Source organism: Procambarus clarkii, chromosome 14, assembly GCF_040958095.1.
Source record: "Procambarus clarkii isolate CNS0578487 chromosome 14, FALCON_Pclarkii_2.0, whole genome shotgun sequence".
NCBI classification, from domain to species: Eukaryota; Metazoa; Arthropoda; class Malacostraca; order Decapoda; family Cambaridae; genus Procambarus; species Procambarus clarkii.
Window position 1 is genome coordinate 49,443,235 of NC_091163.1, and position 18,275 is coordinate 49,461,509.

The following is an 18,275-nucleotide window of genomic DNA, read 5'->3' on the forward strand; positions in this document are numbered from 1 at the left end:
ACACAGTATATATAAGTATCTACATTTGTGTTCACCATAACGAACTACTAAGTTGGTATGCTGAGTCAAAAAGCAACAAGGAGTGGCCACCACACCAGCCAACCACTCACCACCACTCCTTCCCTCACTATCATCCTCCTCCCACCATACTGTCTTTGCTTTTATTCTCTATATACAGACGTTATATATATAAGTATCTACACATTTTGTTCACCATAGCAAACCACTAAGCTGGTATAGTAAGTGCAGACAGCAACAGGTAGCCGCACATTCGGCAGAAGACTCTACAGCCCTCCCACCCTCAACATTACTCCTCCCACAGCACAGTGCAAATTATCACAACAATCCTGCTATTATCAGAATCCTGGTCATTTATATCACAGTCAGGGGTCTTCTGTAATACTATCATCGCTAAATAATAGCATGTACATACATATTTTGACATTTTTAGGCGATGCTGTGGTCACAAGCTGAACAGCAGTGCTGTGAGCTCATGTTGCGTGCACCAGCCTTGGTGGTTCGCTCAGTACTGAGGCCCCTCACTCCTGGTAATGTTGCCCACGATTTTTATTTAAAATGGCGTCTGTTTACAAGAGCCCTGAGGAAGGTGATGTGAACCCTGTGTATCCGCGAGCCGTTTAAATCTTGCATAGTACTTCAAAGCTACATATGCAGTGATGCACACTTTTGCGTCAGTTACTCAAAAGTTCATAAGCAGTATTGGGCAGTTTAAGGGTTAATGAGGAAGGGACATCCTCTACTGCCTCTACTCATAACTATTTTCTTAGATTCTTAGATTGAACCTTACCACTGACTTTCTTGGGACCATGGCAAGATATATAATAATTACCTTTATGTTCAAATACCCAAAAATCCCAAAACACTGAAATTCTTTACAAAGAATTCAGGCGCGATTGTCACTAGGCGGGAGGCACTGTTAAACTGAGGCGCGGTCGCCGTGCCACCACACGCTAGGTCGGCCATACGTGTATCAACAAACTACTTTACCCTAGGCAAAGTTCGTAACGCAATTTGGATTTTACGAAGAAATTGGGCTCGTAACCTGAAAATTCGTAAAGAGGGGCATTTGTGAGCCGAGGTATCACTTTACTTCTCCTGGAGCCGTGTGTATATGTAAATGTGTGTTTGATTATTTGTATATGAGTAATAGTATGTTTTATGGCCGCCTGTTGTTTCTTTTCCAGGGTACGTTTTCCCCCAAAAGTTGTGGTGCTTCGGGCTCCGTTTTGGGTTCAGGTTCATTTCCAGTTTCCTTTGGGTTCTTCGGTTTTGTCTCCCGGAGATTTTCCTCTCAAATTTCTCTTGTACAGGTTTGGGTGGCCCTTGGTGGTTTCCTCCGGTGTGGCCCAGTCTTGGCCTCTAATCTGGCCCGACCTCTATTGAGGGGCGGTCCCTGGGTCTTCCTGGCTTGCAGACGGCTGTCTTGCTTTGGCCTGGGCCCCAGCTCTGGGGTTTTCTCCACTCTTTTGTCTGTTTTGTTTGCAGTCTAGGTTGTTCCTCAGTTCCTGGCAGCTTCTGCGGCTGCCATCCTCTTTCTGCTTTGTTGGTGATCCGGGTCGACGTTCTCGTGCTCCCGGCTGGATCGTGCCAGGGTTCGGGTCTCTGCAGGTCGAGGTAGGCCTTGTTGTTAGTTTTTGAACTGGCACCACCTTCTCGTACGGGGTGTTGGCTCTTTCGTGGGTTGCCCCCACGGGAGCCGGGGACACTAAAGCCTCGAAATAATCTCAAGATAACCTCAAGATATTGCCCCGTTACCAGGATGCTGGTGGGGGGGGGGGGGGCAGAGACACGTGCTGTTTGCTCATGCCTGATCCCATGATTTGTGTTTTTTTTGGGTTGTCATCCGGCCTGTGGTGGCATTGGGTGGCTCCTCTTTCTACCGGGGGATTCGGGGCTGACTTCCCATTCACTCTGTCAGGTCATCTTGGAGTGGGTGAGCTTGGGAGTTGTCGAAAAGACCTTGTCCCTCAGGTGGGTTTCCCGCCTGTTTCCAGTACCGAAATGGGACTGTGCGGATATGTGGTTCATTCTGGACTTGTCCTGCTGAACCTCTGGATTCCTTGCCCCTCCTTTCGGATAACTACTCTGTCCCTGGTTTGGCTTCTGTTAGAGCCGGGTTGTTGGTTGGTGATTCTGGATCTCCGGGATGTATATTGGCACCTCCCTATTCATCTGGAGTTCAGGGACTGGTTAGGTTTTGTGGTGGAGGGGCAGGCTTACCGCTTTCGTTGCCTTCCTTTTGGGTTGAATCTGGTGCCTCGTATATTCACGTGTCTTCCCGGTTCGTGGTGGCCCTTCTGCATCTGCTAGTGGTTCAGGTGTAGGCCTATCTCGACAACTGGTTGGTGTGGGCTCCCAGCTGGTCTGCTTGTCTGCTCACCAGGGGGATGATTCTTTCCCAGTTCATCGGATTCTGGTTCCTGGTGAGCTGGAGGAAGTCTCATCTGGTTCTATCCAAAGGTTCGGACCCAGCTGGGCCTCGTGAGGGACTCTCGGAACACTTCCTTGTGTCTCCCTCCGGAGGCATTGGTACTGCTGCAGTCCTGCCTTCTGCTGTTTGGGGGGGAGGGGTTCCCGGGTCATGTGGTGGTTGCTCGAGCAGTTGTGCAGGAGTCTGACCTTCCCCGTGCCGATTTATTCACTGGGTCGGGTCTGGCTTCAGCGTTTGGTAGCTCCAGGGAGCCAGAGGAACTCTACACAGAAAACCAGCGTTGAATGTAATGAAACGCCATTTTCTGGGTGAGTCCCGGAGGCTCCCCGGTACCCTTGCTCCCTCCGGTCGGCGGTTTCCATTTTGTTTTTGATTCTCAGCCTCTGAATTGGGGTGTGAGTAACTGGTACGGGAGGTCCAGGGCTCCCCCTTCACCCTCCCAGGGAGGGAAGGGCTGTGTGGACAAGTGGTGTGGCAGTGTGTATGATGTTTGCTTGTTTCTTTACATGGGGGGGGGGGGGGGGTGGAATCTGCCTCTCTATTCGGTCTCTGGTTGCAATTTTTTTTACCATGTGGGGTCTGTTTTGTTATGCCTACCTTTCTGAGTGCTAACCCCAGTTGATGGCAGATATGGAATGTCCCCAAATACATGGGGTTTCCATAGGCCATTGCTTCCTTTGCCTTTTTGAGGCGGCCAGGTTCTGGCTTGTGGTCCTCGGTAGGCTGAACTCCAGATGACTGATGACCCCGGACTAATATGCGCATATCAATCCGATAGCTCCAGAGAACCGGAGGGACTCGCCCAGAAAATAATTTTTTTCGTTGTAAATACATGTAACTTAATCAAATATTCTTTATCCACAGGATAACAACCCAGAGGAATGCTCAGTGTGTTTTAACAATTATGATGACACTCTGCTACGGCCTCGCAATCTGCCTTGTGGTCACCCATTCTGCTCCCAGTGTATTGACAATGCTATCAAGAATGGTCAGCTGAACTGCCCCAGCTGCCGAGCCCAGCACACTGCCACTGCTGCTACTCAGTTCCCAATCAGTTATGGTATAGAGGCCTTTATCAGAAAACTAAAAGGTATGGAGGTTGTGACAGTGACAACGGTACCCACAAAACCCAATAAAGCTCCGACCAGAGGCATCAGTAAGAAGTTACGTTCCATGGTGGAGGAGCAGAAGAGCAGCATCAGCAGCCTCATTACCAGCTGTGAAGAGGTACTGTCCCAGCTGGGTGAGTACCGGGGGCAGGTGGGGGACTGGAAGACTCAACACCTCCAGCTCCAGGACAGACTCTATGCTCTGGTAGAGCAGAACAAGTCAGCAATGAAGCTCTTGGAACTGGAGGATACCAGTGTGGTGGATATGACAACACAAGGAGAGGAAGGGAAGACTCAGCTGCAGGCCATGTTGGGGAGCCTCGACACAGTCAACACAGCACAGGAAGTATTCATGACCATCAACGAAGTTGACCAATGCAACATGGAGGTAGAAGATTGGCTCCAGAAGTGCCAGGAACTCTTCCCAGATGTCAACACTGTCCACACCTCAGTGAAGGTATGCTGCTGAAGGTCACATTGTTCTCACCCAACTGAGTGTAGTATTGCCTCTATATAAACACTTTTGATATGGAGACACATCAAGATGAGAGTAAACTTTATATATATAGGATGATATGGAGACACATCAAGATGAGAGTAAACTTTATATATATAGGATGATATGGAGACACATCAAGATGAGAGTAAACTTTATATATATAGGATGATATGGAGACACATCAAGATGAGAGTAAACTTTATATATATAGGATGATATGGAGACACATCAAGATGAGAGTAAACTTTATATATATAGGATGATATGGAGACACATCAAGATGAGAGTAAACTTTATATATATAGGATGATATGGAGACACATCAAGATGAGAGTAAACTTTATATATATAGGATGATATGGAGACACATCAAGATGAGAGTAAACTTTATATATATAGGATGATATGGAGACACATCAAGATGAGAGTAAACTTTATATATATAGGAAACTTTTTTGTTTTAAAATCTGAAACATTTTTATTAATAAAGTCAACTGTCATCTTGGTGTTTCTCTACCTTGTGGTCAGCACTCAGTGTTCACTACACTGTGGTCAGCACTCAGTGTACACTACACTGTGGTCAGCACTCAGTGTACACTACACTGTGGTCAGCACTCAGTGTACACTACACTGTGGTCAGCACTCAGTGTACACTACACTGTGGTCAGCACTCAGTGTACACTACACTGTGGTCAGCACTCAGTGTTCACTACACTGTGGTCAGCACTCAGTGTACACTACACTGTGGTCAGCACTCAGTGTTCACTACACTGTGGTCAGCACTCAGTGTACACTACACTGTGGTCAGCACTCAGTGTACACTACACTGTGGTCAGCACTCAGTGTACACTACACTGTGGTCAGCACTCAGTGTTCACTACACTGTGGTCAGCACTCAGTGTACACTACACTGTGGTCAGCACTCAGTGTTCACTACACTGTGGTCAGCACTCAGTGTTCACTACACTGTGGTCAGCACTCAGTGTTCACTACACTGTGGTCAGCACTCAGTGTACACTACACTGTGGTCAGCACTCAGTGTTCACTACACTGTGGTCAGCACTCAGTGTACACTACACTGTGGTCAGCACTCAGTGTTCACTACACTGTGGTCAGCACTCAGTGTACACTACACTGTGGTCAGCACTCAGTGTTCACTACACTGTGGTCAGCACTCTGTGTTCACTACACTGTGGTCAGCACACAGTGTACACTACACTGTGGTCAGCACTCAGTGTTCACTACACTGTGGTCAGCACTCAGTGTACACTACACTGTGGTCAGCACTCAGTGTTCACTACACTGTGGTCAGCACTCAGTGTACACTACACTGTGGTCAGCACTCAAGTGTACACTACACTGTATTCACCTAGTTTTGCATACAGTGGTTGAGCGCTGATCTTTCGGTCCGCCTCTCAACTGTTACTAACTACTAATTTTTTTTCTTGGGGAGCCCCTACGGCCCCGGAGCTATCCAGGCTGACATGAATATCCTTAACTTTGGCATCAGTTGATGTGGGTGGAGTTCTAGGCCTACCGGTGACCACGAGCCAGAACCTGGCTCCCTCAGAGAGGCACGAAGAGCAATGGCCTATAGAAATGCACATGTGGTTTTGGAGCATTCTATATCTGCCATCAACTGGGACAGGCACCCAGAAAGGTAAGCACCCCAAAACAAACCCGTGTTCTGGTTAAAATGGCAAAAATAGACAAACGAGTGGACAGAACTCCCCAAATGAAAACTTGCAAACGAGCATGACGTCACACAAGCTGCGCCTCATGTCTGCGCAGCTCCCCCCCCCTCCCTGGGAGGGGGAAGGGGAAGCCCCAGACCCTCGTACCAACGATCCACACCACAGTTCTTCGGCTGGTGTGATGCATCGCAGTCGTGTGGCTCCAGCTCCTGACTCTTGTGTTGTGTTGTGCTATGCTTTGGTTCAGTGCTGCTCTTACGGTGCGTGGGAACTGGGAGTACTATTCCAAGGTACTCGTGCTGCATGCGCTTAGGGTTCCCTTCCCTAAGTGCCCTGTAAGTACCGCCCTTGGGGCTTGGGGTTATCATCCACAAGTCACCTTGGGACTACCTCTGTTGGTCTTTTGCTGCTCAGCGATTGACCGCCCCGAGTGTTTGGGGGGGGGGGTGGGGGGGTTCCCGCCCTTGTTTACCTTGGGGTAAGTGGTAGCAGTTGTTGGGGTGCGGGGTACTGCGCAGCTAGTTTTTGCCTATAATAACAGCCGGCTCTGTTCCTTTTGGGTACGTTGCCATCTTGCGAGGATTTTCTTTTTTTTTTTTTTTTGATTGGTGGGGGGAGGGGGTCTGCCTCAGTGTTACTTTCCCCTGTTTTACTAGGGGTTGCTTTTGTTTGGTGGTACCCCCTGCTTTCCCCTCTTGAGTGGACATGTCCCGAGGGTTCAGCTTTAGCAGTGTTGTTTGGTAGCTTTGGCGCCGGTTAGCAGTACACTGCCCGGGATTACCCTTAGCAGACCCAGTCTAGTGGCCCTGGGAAACCCCGCGGGGGGCACTCGGGTCTGATGGATGTGACCCCTGAGTCTCCTCTCACTTTGTGCGAGTTTGAGGGTTGCTCTGTCCCTTTGTCTCAGGGCGACACTTATTGTTTTTGCCTCCGTCATGCTGCCTGTTGGGTCGGTGACACATTCGACCCGGAGTCCTGCGAGATTTGTTGCTTGTTTGTGACTCAGTTCACCCAATCTACAGATGACATTGTTCGGGTGCAGGCGGCTCGCACGTTGCAGGATAGGTTTAGGTTGTTGCAACGTGTTCAGTTGGTTGCTTCCCCGGATGCCCTGAGGCTACCCCGATTTGCTTAAAGGGACCCAGACTTTGGGGTGTTGGTCACTTCGGCCTTGGTTCAGTCCACGCCCCCTTGTTTTTTCCCTGCTGTGGTTCATTCGGTCCCTTCCCCCCAATCCCCAACCCCCCCTTCCGGCTCATAAGTGTCTGAGGGCTTCAGGGTCGGGGCAGGGTTTAGAGGTTTCTGAGATTCGGGTGGTTTCGGGGGTTGCCCCTTCTGGGGTGGCGATGGAGGTATTCGAGTCTGTTCCTCCTCCAGCCATAGCTCCAGGGTCTGACCATTGGGCCCATTCTCTTTCTGCCATTCTGGCCGCCCCGGCTTATTCTTGTGAGACCGGGGCTATGGAGGACGACTCGCTCCCGGGGCCTGACGTGGAGGGTCCCGGGGTTGGGGAGGAGCTGGCTTGGGGGCCTTGGGCCCCATTGGACCCTTGGAGGGTTGGAACACCCTCCGAGCGAGGCTTACAGTTACAAGGAGTGGGGTTTTCCTTTCCCCTCTCTGTGTACGAGTTGGATTTGGGTTCGGCTCCTCCCCGTGTTAGGTTCCATGTCCCTGCGGGTCCTTCGGTTCCATCCTACCAGAGGTTTTCGGCTTCCTGCATCTCACCTGCTGATGTGCGGGCGGCCATTGCAGCTTACCTCCTGCACGATCCGGAGTATGCCTCGATAATGGATCCATCTTCTTTCAGGTTTGGGGCCCTTGTCTCTGTACCGGGTTTGTTATGAGGTTCAGGGTTCATCCTGGCTTGCGGACTGGCCTTTGTTCTCGCTGGATGCTTGGGAATCCTTCTGTCGTACCCACACACTTCAGTAGCGCGAGGCGTTGACTGTGGTCCAGGTTTACCTGGGGGGGGGGGCAACTTTGAACACCTTAATGAGTGCCTTTTTGCTCCAGCCCTTCTGCTGGATATTGGCACAGTTCAGCTTCACGTGCCGGTTCCTTCCCTGTCGGCTGCACTTGTGGCAGAGGACTTGTGCACACGTGGCCTGATGACTTCGGTCCTGCATTTCTTTTCCCTCCTGGAGCTGTCATCGGATTGGCTTGAGGAGGATGTGGAGGCGCTTGGGGCCGTTCCTTGGGTCTGGTGCCTTGATCTCGGCTGCTCGTGCGTCGTCTGCACTGTTGAAGCTGTTTGCGACAAACCTGCGGGATGCACTGTCGCGGTTTTTCGCTGCACGTCTCTCGTGTCGACAGGTGGTTCTCGCTTCCTCCTTGGAATCCACTTGGGCCCTGACTTTTAGACTGTCTTTGCCCTTTTGCCTTTTGGTGTTTGCGGCCTCTGCGGTCGAATAGTATATGTGGGCAGCTTCTTCCAGCTGCCGCCCAATGTCTGACTTGTTGGTTTTCCAGGGTTCCTGGGTGGGTTCTTCCCGGATGGATCGTGCCCGGGCTCGTGGTTCTGCTCGTCGGGTAGGGCACAGGTGCCAGTTTCAGAGCCGGTGCCACCTTCGGTCCCGGCTGCACCTGGTTGTCGCGGTGATCGCTCTGTGCACAGGTCGGATTCTCATAAGGGGCATCGACCATTTTGCAGTTCTTCTCACAGCCTACAGTGGCGTTGGGTGGCTCCTCCTCCTCAGGAAGGGTTCGGAGCTGGCAGGGCAGGTCTCTTTTCCTGTGCTTTTTCAGGTCATCTTGGAGTGGGTGAGCTTGGGCATGGTCGAAATGACGACATCTCTCAGGTGGGTTTCCCGCTGTTTCTGGTTCCGAAATGGGATTGTGCGGACCTGTGGTTCATTCTGGACTTGTTAAGTCTGAACCCCTGGGTTTCCTGCCCCTTTTGGATGCCCACTCTGCCCCAGGTCCGGCTGCTGGTGGAGCCGGGTGCTTTGATGGTGTCCTTGGACCTCAAGGATGCGTATTGGCATGTCCTGATTCATCCAGGGTTCAGGGACTGGCTCGGTTTTGTTGTGGGGCGTCGGAGTTATTGCTTTCGTTGTCTCCCGTTCGAGTTGAACCTGGCATTTCACATGTTCACACGCTTTTCCCGGGTCGTGGTGGCCTGTCTGCGTCCGTTAGGTATTCGGGTGTTGGCTTATCTTGATGACTGGCTGGTTTGGGCTCCCAGTTGGTCCATGTGTCTGCTCGCCAGGGGTTTAGTGCTTTTCCAGCTAGCCGGGTTCGGGTTCCTGGTGAACTGGCAGAAGTCCAATCTGGTTCCCAATCTGGAGTCTCTCCTACCCCTGCAGTCCCGCGTGTGTTTGTTTCTGGGGGGGTTCACGGGTCACCCGGAGGTTGCTTGAGGGTTTGTGTGGGAGTCTGAACTTTGCGATGATGGTCTACTCACTGGTCGGGTTTGGCTTCGTCGGCTGTTCTGGTTCCTTCGGGGACGTCCCTTTCGCCTCTCATGTGATCGCTGGGTTCGACTCCCAAAGGGTCTTATGTCAGCTGCTGCGTTGCCAGCTTCCTCTTCAGGTTTTTCCGGGTTCAGTGCCTTGGCGCCTACCCGAGCCCTCGCTCAATGTGTTCATGGAAGCGTTATCTCTTGGCTGGGGCTTTGTGACAAGTGCTCACCAGGCCGGCCAGGGGCGGTGGGGTCCATCCTTCCATCGGGCCCACAGCACTGTGCGGGTGTTCGCTGTGATGTGGTTCGCGCTTCGGAGGGTTTGGGTCGCCTGCGGATCGACGATCCGGCTCCATTCGGACTGCTCTCCGGTGGTTCATTGCCTGAACTGATGGGGTTCGATGCAGTCCTTGGCTCTTTGGGGATGGTCGCTTCGGGTGACTCGTCTGCTGAGTTCTCGGAGTTTGGCTCTGCTGGGGGTTCACTTCTGGGGGGTGTCCAATGTCCTGGCAGACGGGCTGTCCTGGTTCGTTCCCCTGTCCATGGAATAGACGGTCGATGCCGACTCATTTAGTTGGCTCTGCCAGAAGTTCAAGCGCCCGTTCAGGTGGACTTCATCGGGTCGGCGTGGTCGAGGCATCTTCCGGTATATATGGCGCCCTTCCTTAACCATGAGGCTGTCGGGACCGACGCCTTCCACCAGGACTGATCGAGGTGGTGGTTCCTGTACCTCTTTGCCCCGGTTCAGCTGTTGCTCAAGGTTCTGGCTCGCTTGGAGCCTTGCCAGGGGTGAGTAGTCCTCTTGGCCCCGTGGTGGCCGGCCCAGCCGTAGTTTCAGGCACTGCTTGCCCGGTGTCCGAACCCGGAGGTTTTCCGCGGCTCCGCCTCATTCAATAGATCGGTCTGGTCCATTATGAGACTGGTTCACTCTTCTCCTCGAGTCTTTGCATTTGGTGTTTTTGACTCGGGGTTTATCACCCTATGTATGGTGATCAAGTGGCTTCTTTGATGGTTTCCCACCTAAGGGCTTCATCTCGGAGGCAGTATGAAGTTTCCTGGCAATCCTTCCAATTCTTTTTGACTCTTCGTCTCTGTACTTTCCTTTCTGTTTGGGTGGTGTTGTCCTTTCTCTCGTGGTTGTTCCAGGACCGTCCTCTTATGCCGAATACTGTCGCCTCGTATTGTGTGGCGTTGGCGGAGCCGCTGCAGCTTGCTTTCGGTATTGATGTAACTTCTGCACAGTTCCGCAAGCTGTCTCGCGCGTTGTTTCACCTCCAGCCTGCTCAAGTGCAGCCTGAGCGGTCCTGGTCTTTGGACAGAGTGCTCTCCTATCTCTCTTCTCCTCGGTTTTTTGTGGTCCCCTTCAGTTCAGGATTGTTTTTCTAAGGCTCTTTTCCTGTTGGCATTGGCCTCTGGGGGTCAGGTTGGAGAGCTTCATGCTCTCCTACGGCGCAGGGGTTTCTGCTCTTTTGGTCGTGGTGATAGGTTTGTTTGTTTGCAGCCGTCTCCTTCTTTTCTGGCGAACAATGAGACTGCAGGTTTCTGGAGGAGTCCTTGGGTTGTTGATGCTTGGTTGGTCAGGCCGGGGGTGCATCATGTTTTGTGTCCGGTCGTGGTCCTCAGTAGGCCTAGAACTCCACCCACATTGACTGATGCCAAAGTTAGGGATATTCATATCAGCCTAGATAGCTCTGGAGAGCCTCCGGGACTCACCCAGAAAATGGCGTTTCATTACATTCAAAGCTGTTTTTCACACACACACACACACACACACACACACACACACACACACACACACACACACACACACACACACACACACACACACACACACACAATCAGTGGTAGTTGTAGGCATCAAAGAACAGGAAGGATCCAACAGGCAAGAATGGAATGGCAAGGATAGAGAGGCAGTACATGGGCTACTGAAGGGGTTACAGATGGAAGGGGCTGTACATAACATTGAGAAGGTTTTCAGGTTAGGCTGGTACAACAAGGACAGAAACCGACTTGTAAAGGTGGTGTTTACAAACGAAACCACGAAGGAGGACATTCTCGAAAGGAAGAGTCGTCTGCAGCATATGGAGGGATACAAAAAAGTATTCCTGCAGAGGGACAGGACGAAGGAGGAGAGAGCCAGGGCAGCAGAGGCAAGGAGGAAGCGCAGGGGGAGAGGAGCAAACCTGGAAATCACAGCCCTCAACACAACAGTCCCAGAGACAAGAGGAGAACCCAAAACCAGCATCCCAGCAACACCAGAGGGGAGGGCAACAGCACCACCCCTCTCTGCTTAGAAACCCTCCCTCCCCCCCCCCACCCCATTCTGACCCTGACACCCCTTCCCCATTCCCATCATGTCCCCCCTCCCACCTTTCCCCCCCCTGTACCCCCTCCCCTTTCATCCCATACCCTCCCTATCCCTCCTCCCCCCTCACCCCGTATCCTCCATGTCCCCCCTACCTCCTTAACCCACACCCTACCTGTCCCCCCTTTCCCTTAAACCCCCACCCCCCACCTCAAAATCCTCTTGAGGCCCTGCAAACCACCTCACAGATCCTCTCACCCACGGAACAGCTTCCCACACCAGCAAAATGCTCGCCAAGAAAGGGACATGAAAATGAACAGAAGAAAGTGAGCTTCAAGGCGATGTACACTAACATAGATGGGATTTCAAATAAAACAAGTGAACTTGGAGAATGGGCACTAGAAGAAAACCCAGACATAATAGCACTCGCAGAAACAAAGTTAACAAAAATCATAACAAACGCAGTGTTTCCACAGGGCTACTATGTAGTGAGGAAAAAGAGAGAAGGGAGAGGAGGAGGTGGTGTAGCTTTGCTACTAAGAGAAGGTTGGAGTTTCGAAGAGATGGTAATTCAGAACTGTGAAGGTTTCAGTGACTACATATCAGGCACCATAGCAACTGGAGGACAGAAAATTATAATAGTAGTCATATATAACACCCCACCGAATGACAGAAGACCCAGACAGGAATATGATAGAAACAACTTGGCCACCATCAATATAATAGAGAGAGCAGCTTCTGTGGCTAGCAGGAACGGATCCAGACTTCTAATCATGGGAGACTTCAACCATGGGAAGATAGATTGGGGGAACAGAGACCCACATGGAGGCCCAGACACATGGAGAGCTAAGCTGCTGGATGTGGCAACAAGAAACTTTCTAAGTCAACACGTCAAGGGACCGACAAGAATGAGAGGAGGGGATGAACCAGCCTTGCTTTATCTGATATTTACCCTAAATGAGTCGGATATAAGGGAAGTTAAGTTGGAAGCCCCCTTGGGAATGAGTGATCATAGTGTATTGAGCTTTGAGTACCTGGTTGAGCTGGGAATTATCACCCCCAAAAAAGAACTGGGAAACAAAGGGCTGGCATACCGAAAGGGAAACTATGAGGAAATGAATAAATTCCTATGGGATATACATTGGGATACAGAACTCGTAACCAAGTCCGTACAAGACATGATGGACTATGTCACCCAAAAATGTCAAGAGGCTGTAAGCAGGGTTGTCCCAGCCCGACAGGAAAAAACTGAGAAGCAAAGGAAGAATCCGTGGTTTAATAAGGAATGTATGAAAGCAAAGGAGCTGAACAAAAGGGCATGGAGGAACTTCCGTAATAACAGAACACCAGAAAGTAGAGAGAGATACCAGAGAACCAGGAACGAGTATGTCAGTGTGAGAAGAGCAGCTGAGAAAATGTATGAAAATGATATAACTAATAAAGCCAAGACCGAACCAAAGCTACTACACAGTCACATCAGGAGGAAGACAACAGTGAAGGAACAGGTGATGAAACTTAGGGTGGGCAAGGACAGGTACACAGAGAATGACAAAGAGGTGTGTGAAGAACGGATCAAACAAAACACGATTTAACGATTCTTCGCGGCAGGGGATCGTATTCCAGGGACCTGCCCGAAACGCTACGCATACTAGTGGCTGTACAAGAATGTAACAACTCTTGTATATAACTCAAAAAAAAAAAAAAAAAAAAAAAAAAAAAAAAAAAAAAAAAAAAAAGTTCCAGGAGGTCTTTACAATAGAACAGGGAGATGTTGCGGTGCTAGAAGAGGTGGCAGCAAACCAGGTGACCTTGGATAGGTTCGAAATTACAAGAGATGTGGTCAAGAAGCACCTATTGGAGCTGGATGTGAGAAAAGCTGTTGGGCCGGATGGAATCTCGCCATGGGTATTGAAAGAGTGTGCAGGAGCACTTTGCCTACCACTCTCCATGGTGTATAGTAGGTCACTGGAAATGGGGGACCTACCAGAAATATGGAAGACTGCTAATGTAGTACCAATATACAAAAAGGGTGACAGACAAGAGGCACTGAACTACAGGCCAGTGTCCTTAACTTGTATACCATGCAAGGTGATGGAGAAGATTGTGAGAAAAAACCTAGTAACACATCTGGAGAGAAGAGACTTCGTGACAACCCATCAACATGGGTTCAGGGAGGGTAAATCTTGCCTTACAGGCTTGATAGAATTCTACGATCAGGTGACAAAGATTAAACAAGAAAGAGAAGGGTGGGCGGACTGCATTTTTTTGAACTGTCGGAAAGCCTTTGACACAGTACCCCATAAAAGGTTGATGCATAAGCTGGAAAAACAGGCAGGAGTAACTGGTAGGGCGCTCCAGTGGATAAGGCAGTACCTAAACAATAGGAAGCAGAGAATTACAGTGAGGGGTGAGACCTCAGACTGGCGTGAAGTCACCAGTGGAGTCCCACAGGGCTCTGTACTTGGACCTATCCTGTTTCTGATATACGTAAATGATCTCCCAGAGGGTATAGACTCATTCCTCTCAATGTTTGCTGACGACGCCAAAATTATGAGAAGGATTAAGATAGAGGAGGACAGCTTGAGGCTTCAAGAAGACCTGGACAAGCTGCAGGAATGGTCAAACAAATGGCTGTTAGAGTTTAATCCAAGCAAATGTAATGTAATGAAGATAGGGGTAGGAAGCAGGAGACCAGATAAAAGGTATCACTTCGGAGATGAAATACTTCAAAAGTCAGAGAGAGAGAAAGACCTGGGGGTTGATATCACGCCAGACCTGTCCCCTGAAGCTCATATCAAGAGGATAACAGCAGCAGCATATGCCAGGTTGGCTAACATAAGAACGGCCTTTAGAAACTTGTGTAAGGAATCTTTCAGAACATTATATACCACATATGTCAGACCAATCCTGGAGTATGCGGCACCAGCACGGAGTCCATATCTAGTCAAGCATAAGACTAAAATGGAAAAGGTTCAAAGGTTTGCCACCAGACTAGTACCCGAGCTGAGAGGTATGAGCTACGAGGAGAGACTACGGGAATTAAACCTCACTTCGTTGGAAGACAGAAGAATTAGGGTGGACATGATCACCACATTCAAGATCCTCAAGGGAATCGACAGGGTTGATAAAGACAGGCTGTTTAACACAAGGGGCACCCACACTAGGGGACACAGGTGGAAACTGAGTGCCTAAATGAGCCACAGAGATATTAGAAAGAACTTTTTTAGTGTCAGAGTGGTTGACAAATGGAATGCATTAGGAAGTGATGTGGTGGAGGCTGACTCCATACACAGTTTCAAGTGTAGATATGATAGAGCCCAATAGGCTCAGGAACCTGTACACCTGTTGATTGACAGTTGAGAGGCGGGACCAAAGAGCCAAAGCTCAACCCCCGCAAGCACAATTAGGGGAGTACACACACACACACCCTCAGGTCAGTGTTTACTACAACTAAATAAAGACTTTGGGTCCAGAATATAGACAATGCTTCATCAGTTAGAACTAATGACTTGACTCATAACTAATATTATAACCCAAGTCTCAAGGCAGCATGTTATACTTGAGACCTTCACATGTTGACCCATTTGTGTATGTCAGCATGTCTATTATCTCTTAACTCAGAGCCAGATGCTTCATTATAGTCCAGTTACTTTACTCACAGCCAGATGCTTCATTATAGTCCAGTTACTTTACTCAGAGCCTGATGCTGCATTATAGTCCAGTTACTTTACTCACAACCAGATGCTTCATTATAGTCCAGTTACTTTACTCAGAGCCTGATGCTGCATTATAGTCCAGTTACTTTACTCAGAGCCTGATGCTTCATTATAGTCCAGTTACTTTACTCAGAGCCAGATGCTTCATTATAGTCCAGTTACTTTACTCAGAGCCTGATGCTGCATTATAGTCCAGTTACTTTACTCAGAGCCTGATGCTGCATTATAGTCCAGCCTCCACCATTAATGTTTGTGTTGGTAATGACAGGTGCAGGAGACCATCAGGGAGGCTCTGGAGATGACGACCACAGAGACAGGTGCCACAGCTGACCCCGTACACCTGGGAGACTCAGCCTCCACCATTAATGTTTGTGTTGGTAATGACAGGTGCAGGAGACCATCAGGGAGGCCCTGGAGATGACGACCACAGAGACAGGTGCCACAGCTGACCCCGTACACCTGGGAGACTCAGCCTCCACCATTAATGTTTGTGTTGGTAATGACAGGTGCAGGAGACCATCAGGGAGGCCCTGGAGATGACGACCACAGAGACAGGTGCCACAGCTGACCCCGTACACCTGGGAGACTCAGCCTCCACCATTAATGTTTGTGTTGGTAATGACAGGTGCAGGAGACCATCAGGGAGGCCCTGGAGATGACGACCACAGAGACAGGTGCCACAGCTGACCCCGTACACCTGGGAGACTCAGCCTCCACCATTAATGTTTGTGTTGGTAATGACAGGTGCAGGAGACCATCAGGGAGGCCCTGGAGATGACGACCACAGAGACAGGTGCCACAGCTGACCCCGTACACCTGGGAGACTCAGCCTCCACCATTAATGTTTGTGTTGGTAATGACAGGTGCAGGAGACCATCAGGGAGGCCCTGGAGATGATGACCACAGAGACAGGTGCCACAGCTGACCCCGTACACCTGGGAGACTCAGCCTCCACCATTAATGTTTGTGTTGGTAATGACAGGTGCAGGAGACCATCAGGGAGGCCCTGGAGATGATGACCACAGAGACAGGTGCCACAGCTGACCCCGTACACCTGGGAGACTCGGACTCCAGCATCATGAATAAAGTTAAGGAAATCACTGGAGAATTCCCCCAGAAGGAAATAACAGTAAGTTTTTTATTTGCTCTCATTGGTCATATCAAAATATGAGTTACATTTTGAAGACAGGAAGACTGTTCTTAGGTTAATTGAAGTTTCCCTAAGTCAACTACTGACTTTCCTCAACATGCAATCCGCAATCCAGCCTAACTCCTGGATAAATATTTACTGGTAGGTGAACAGAGGCATCAGATGAATGGAAACATGTGAACCATTTCAGCTACAGTTCCAACATCAACCCCCCTGCTAGTAGAGGGGGGCTGGAGCTACAGGACCAGCACCAACCCCCTGCCAGTAGAGGGGGGCTGGAGCTACAGGTCCAGCACCAACCCCCTGCCAGTAGAGGGGGGGCTGGAGCTACAGGTCCAGCACCAACCCCCTGCCAGTAGACGGGGCTGGAGCTACAGGTCCAGCACCAACCCCCTGCCAGTAGAGGGGGGCTGGAGCTACAGGTCCAGCACCAACCCCCTGCCAGTAGAGGGGGGCTGGAGCTATAGGTCCGGCACCAAACCCCTGCCAGTAGAGGGGGGCTGGAGCTACAGGTCCAGCACCAACCCCCTGCCAGTAGAGGGGGGCTGGAGCTACAGGTCCAGCACCAACCCCCTGCCAGTAGAGGGGGGCTGGAGCTACAGGTCCAACACCAACCCCTGCCAGTAGAGGGGGGCTGGAGCTACAGGTCCAGCACCAACCCCCTGCCAGTAGAGGGGGGCTGGAGCTACAGGTGCAGCACCAACCCCCTGCCAGTAGAGGGGGGGCTGGAGCTACAGGTGCAGCACCAACCCCCTGCCAGTAGAGGGGGGCTGGAGCTACAGGTGCAGCACCAACCCCCTGCCAGTAGAGGGGGGGCTGGAGCTACAGGTGCAGCACCAACCCCCTGCCAGTAGAGGGGGGCTGGAGCTACAGGTCCAGCACCAACCCCCTGCCAGTAGAGGGGGGCTGGAGCTACAGGTGCAGCACAACCCCCTGCCAGTAGAGGGGGGCTGGAGCTACAGGTCCAGCACCAAACCCCTGCCAGTAGAGGGGGGCTGGAGCTACAGGTGCAGCACCAACCCCCTGCCAGTAGAGGGGGGCTGGAGCTACAGGACCAGCACCAACCCCTTGCCAGTAGAGGGGGGGCTGGAGCTATAGGTCCAGCACTAACCCCCTGCCAGTAGAGGGGGGGCAGGAGCTACAGGTCCAGCACCAACCCCCTGCCAGTAGAGGGGGGCTGGAGCTACAGGTCCAGCACCAACCCCCTGCCAGTAGAGGGGGGCTGGAGCTACAGGTCCAGCACCAACTCCCTGCCAGTAGAGGGGGGCTGGAGCTACAGGTCCAGCACCAACCCCCTGCCAGTAGAGGGGGGCTGGAGCTACAGGTCCAGCACCAACCCCCTGCCAGTAGAGGGAGGCTGGAGCTACAGGTCCAGCACCAACCCCCTGCCAGTAGAGGGGGGCTGGAGCTACAGGTCCAGCACCAACCCCCTGCCAGTAGAGGGGGGGCTGGAGCTACAGGTCCAGCACCAACCCCCTGCCAGTAGAGGGGGGCTGGAGCTACAGGTCCAGCACCAACCCCCTGCCAGTAGAGGGGGGCTGGAGCTACAGGTCCAGCACCAACCCCCTGCCAGTAGAGGGAGGCTGGAGCTACAGGTCCAGCACCAACCCCCTGCCAGTAGAGGGAGGCTGGAGCTACAGGTCCAGCACCAACCCCCTGCCAGTAGAGGGGGGCTGGAGCTACAGGTGCAGCACAACCCCCTGCCAGTAGAGGGGGGCTGGAGCTACAGGTCCAGCACCAAACCCCTGCCTGTAGAGGGGGGCTGGAGCTACAGGTGCAGCACCAACCCCCTGCCAGTAGAGGGGGGCTGGAGCTACAGGACCAGCACCAACCCCTTGCCAGTAGAGGGGGGGCTGGAGCTATAGGTCCAGCACTAACCCCCTGCCAGTAGAGGGGGGGCAGGAGCTACAGGTCCAGCACCAACCCCCTGCCAGTAGAGGGGGGGCTGGA

The 18,275-nt window shown here is 51.5% G+C and overlaps 1 protein-coding gene across 1 annotated transcript in view; it reads left to right on the top strand.

Annotated features, from left to right (window-relative positions):
- The window catches only part of LOC123749156 (uncharacterized), a 546,434-nt gene that overhangs the window by 295,343 nt on the left and 232,816 nt on the right, over positions 1-18,275 (top strand). Inside the window, exon 4 of the mRNA XM_069324597.1 lies at positions 3,317-4,018. Coding sequence (XP_069180698.1) covers positions 3,317-4,018 — 702 coding nt within the window. The remainder of the gene's footprint in view (positions 1-3,316; positions 4,019-18,275) is intronic.